The sequence below is a fragment of the Mandrillus leucophaeus genome, unplaced genomic scaffold, assembly GCF_000951045.1.
Source record: "Mandrillus leucophaeus isolate KB7577 unplaced genomic scaffold, Mleu.le_1.0 Scaffold830, whole genome shotgun sequence".
Classification (NCBI taxonomy): Eukaryota; Metazoa; Chordata; class Mammalia; order Primates; family Cercopithecidae; genus Mandrillus; species Mandrillus leucophaeus.
The window spans coordinates 20,860-25,153 of NW_012109031.1; the positions used below are offsets into that span (position 1 = coordinate 20,860).

The window sequence follows — 4,294 nt, forward strand, 5'->3', positions numbered from 1 at the left end:
TATATGCATAGCTACTTTATTCAGGGAGTGAAAGGAAAGTGACAACTGCACAGGTGGTAGAAGCTCATGCCCAGGGGACAGACAGACACAGAAAACATCAACAGAATTCTTCGATGGCACCCAAGGAGAAGCTCTGAAAGGCCGGTACAGCTGAGGACTTCCTTTCTAAGTCTCCACCTGGATAGTGGCAGTATGGCAGCATCATAAAGGGAAGTTTTGCTGTCAGGGCACATCACGGGCAGATCACTGGCTAAGGGGAAAGAAGCTCCCGTGTATCCCTGGATGGCTTTGATGAGAAGATGCAGGTGAAGTTGTGGAACGAGGTGAGCTAATTATCCTCATCCATTCATGGTCCTGATGAATCCTGAAGCTGTTACTTGTTCTTGGGTGGATACTTTGGCTGGCAGGGTGGGGAAGGTGTCACAGGAGGACATTTCTGCTGACACTGCTGAGGTGGGCAGGGCTGTGGACACTTTGGTGGTGGGCAGGGCTCAGGGCACTTCGGGGATGGACATGGCTCTGGGCACTTTGGCGTGGGGCACACAGGAGGTGGCTGGCAGGGCTGCTTGCACTGCTGCTGTTGATAAGACATCCTGCAGGAGTCTCAGAATCTGAAAGAAATGATACGACAGTGTTCACAGGAAGGGCCTCTCACAAAGAAAAGCCAACGTTTATGTAATGCTATGGGATATTATTTCTCCAATCTCCAAAAAATTATTTAAACTCCTCATTCCCTTTTCATGACTCTGGTTTATCCTTTCCACTTTAGCAAATTGCTTTATCAACCCTGGGAAATCCTCTGTTTTCTCACGCAATTTTTCCAAAGAAAATATCTCTGTTATAAAGAATCAAACATGAAAATAACCACTTCAAGAAAGGCAGTCACAAGTTCAGACACCCCGGGCAATCTCAGAAGCTATTCCTATCATCATTATCTGTTGTAAAGTCCCAGTGGGCTGATAGCCACAGAGCAAAGGGCCGTTTGGGAAGAACTGCAGGCTCTGACACCTGTTAAAACATAAATGTTTGAAAAGGACACCAGAAAGATATCAAAAAAAGGAAAAACACTTTGCTTCTTCAAATCAAAGCCTTCCTGTTAACTTCTCTGTTCATATGAATACCAAACTGCTTACAAAAAAAAAAGCTAAAACAGTGTATCATTATGATTTAATCCTCAGGTTCCATCCACTAAGTAGTGTCGAAACTGTAATCAGAGGTTTGAATCAACCATGCTTTCTGTCTTCAGATTAAATTCAACATTTGAGGGCAAAAAGAACAGAGGAACTCAAGTAAGCAGACTCACCGGGTTCTCCAAAGCAGATCGGTGCTCAAGTACCAGGAGTTTAGGAGTTATATGGCAGAGAACCTCTTTATAGGGCCTGCTGCCCCACCCAGGGGGAAGTAGAACTGCGTAAAATGGGCTGGATCAATTAATGTCCCATCCAAAATGCAAATGTATCCATAACTGGCATGACAGGGAATCTCTGAAAAGGAAATATCCTGTTCTGAGATCTCCCGCTGAATTAAGTGCTTATGACTCATGGAGGCCCTGCCTTAGCTCTCAGTTTCAGTGACTTATGGCAGAGAGAAAATTGGCGGATTCTCTAACTGGTGGTCCAAGACTGTCTTTCTTGATTGGGGAAAGGATCCTTTTCTATCTTACCCTTTCCCTGAATTATAAAACATCCTGCTCTGATCCACTTTAGCTGATTTCTATATTGTTGTACAGGAACTCAACTCTACCTCTACTCCCTTAGTATAATTTGCTAATTTGCTAGAAGTAATGAGAAACTGAACATAGTTCTATCATTGCCAAGTCCTGTGATCACAGGTAGGTCACTTCTCCTCCCTGGGTTTGAGCTTTTCTCTATTCACAGGAGAGCATACTTGGCTCTGGGTTGGAGACTGTCCACATTGTGCTATTTGTAGACCCTTCTTCAAGTCTGAAATTTTTTCCTCCATCTCTTTTTTTTTTCCTATATAATCCTGGGTTTGACTTATATTCTTTGCACTTTTAGAGCTGACTTTTCCACCCAATTCATAGAGGCATTTCTCTGCTAGGACAGATTCCACAGTGGAATGCAGTCCCCTCAGCACTTTTCCTCCTTGCTGCCCTCAAATATATGTACTATACACCTTTCAAGTAATTAAAAACTGTACTCTTAATCGCCACATTAAAGAAATGGTGAGAAGTGAACAAAAACCGCATGGAATCACCTAAAACCTATTTATTGAACCATGCCTATGTGGTTCCCCACAGCAGAGAACAAGATGCATAGACTCACCATCACATGTAAATTCTGGAGATTGGGAATACACACAAGGCTCTTCCCACTGCTGCTTCTACTTTTATATTCCCCACTGCTCCATAAATCAGTTCCAGCTCTGGGGAGGGTTAAGGCCTTCTCCCATGGCCTGGATTGCCAGGTTACCTAGTGGTGTATATCCTGGAGGCAGTCCTTCCCCGCTAACACTCTTAAAAACTCTGTTTTCTGCCTGGCTCACAGTGTAGGTTGCAGCCTGCAGCTTTTTCAAAGGATGTGTGGTTTTTTTGTTTCCTTTGTTTGTTTGTTTGTTTGTTTGTTTGTTTGTTTCAGTTTTCCTGTTAAGTTCCTGCATTGCTTCTTGGGAAAAAGTTCACAGTGTGGATCTCTACACACTATTTTGTCTTTCCAAGTGAGAGAGGCATGCTAACAATGTCTCCAATCCACCATATTGGAAAAATAAAAATAAACTTCACTCGGAATTTTAAGGCTTTTATCCATTGACTCCTAGCAGCCTGTATTGCTGATACAGTGTTTGATGCTAAGGATTACTCGGAAGAGGAATTTCTTTATAAATCTGGAGGTGGACTTGAAGACCCAATTAAAGAGGATCTTTTAAATTCAGGGCACAAAGGAGCCAAAAGTCCTCCTGATTGGGTATGAGAGTTGATGAGGAAAGAAAGAGAAACAGAGTAGAATGATGAGGGAAAGCCCAATGTGTTTTTTTTTTCTCTTAGCTGCACAAATTGTAGCTGAGTCCTGTATCTGCTTTGAGACAATATTTCTCCCACACGTTCTTTATTAGGGAATTACATAAGGATATTCTTCAATGAGCAGTGGCATAAGCTCAAGAAACAGAAAGGTGGAGAAATGGTGGGTTTAATCCAGGAAATTACTTTAAGAAGGGAAGAGAGAGGACAAGGGGTGTACAGAAGACCTGGAGAGCTGTCAGCACAGACTGGAAAAAAACAAACAGAAACCTCCAGAAATGACCATCTGAAAAGGAAGAAGGAGAACAGACTCTAAATCATCCTTTAAATTTTCGAACAATCCAACAAGAAAATAAAGGCCATTGAAGCTTTAAAATATAGATGTGGAAGAAGCTAATAAATATAGCTCCTGCAGTAAATTCTTATAAAACTGCTTTTTCAAATACAACCATCCAAGAGATATAATGTACTAAACATCCCATAGGTGGAGAGCTATGGTAAGATAAATAGTAGTTAGCAATGTATCATTTTAAATAATGAAATAAGCATAATCATATGTAGGAACTGAGGTCATAAAACAGAGCATCAATATTTATAAACTCTAACAATGTGAAAATTTCTATATGACTAGCAAAAATGTTGAAGTGAAAATGAAGGAAAAATCAGGTAAATAGGGTGGGCATGTCAGAGGGGAGAAGGAAGAAATGAAAGAGAGTAAGATGAAAACAAAAGAAGAGCTAAAATAATCTGTCTCAAATCAAACAATTACAGACTTTCCCCGTTTTGTAAAAAAGAAGATGCTTGCATGTGTGTTTTAAGTATTAGTCTTAGTAACTTTCCCAAGTTTTTCTGCCTGAACTACATAAATACTAACAAAAGATAAAGAAATCCAGGATAAACATATGGTAAATACATATCAAAGAAAACACTTGATAAAACAAATCATTTCATTCAGTACCTTACTATTTCAATGGACTAGCTTGAACATTTTAATTATATTTTTTAGTAGTAGGTATGAAATATGTATTATATAATAATAAAATGGTACACAAAATTTTAGAGAGAAAAAAATGCTGCCTCTCACCTCATAATATGACCATGCAATTTCCTACCCTACTTAAACTTTTCTGAGAGAAGGAAGGAAGAATAAATACAGATGAGGTAGATTTCAGAGATGAGTTTCAGTTCATGTTGGGCTTTGTGGACCACTGTAGAGACTGTGTCTCATATTCTGATTTAGAAGGGAATTATCTGACTAGAAATGTGACATTATCTTTCAGAGGTTAATTCTGACTACTGTGTTGAGTATTTGTTATATAG

The 4,294-nt window shown here is 40.0% G+C and overlaps 1 protein-coding gene across 1 annotated transcript; it reads right to left on the bottom strand.

Annotated features, from left to right (window-relative positions):
• On the bottom strand, positions 1–1,370 carry LOC105530569 (small proline-rich protein 2E-like). The gene is made up of 2 exons (XM_011968158.1): positions 1,304–1,370; positions 1–611 (listed from the first exon to the last, which is right to left on the bottom strand). The coding sequence occupies exon 2, from the start codon at positions 590–592 to the stop codon at positions 374–376; it is 219 nt and encodes a 72-aa protein (XP_011823548.1). The 5' UTR covers positions 593–611; positions 1,304–1,370; the 3' UTR covers positions 1–373.
• Between the last annotated feature and the right edge of the window lie 2,924 nt (positions 1,371–4,294).

Excerpts from the sequence above, each read along its gene's own strand:
- LOC105530569 (XM_011968158.1), bottom strand. The coding sequence starts at position 592 with ATGTCTTATCAACAGCAGCAGTGCAAGCAGCCCTGCCAGCCACCTCCT.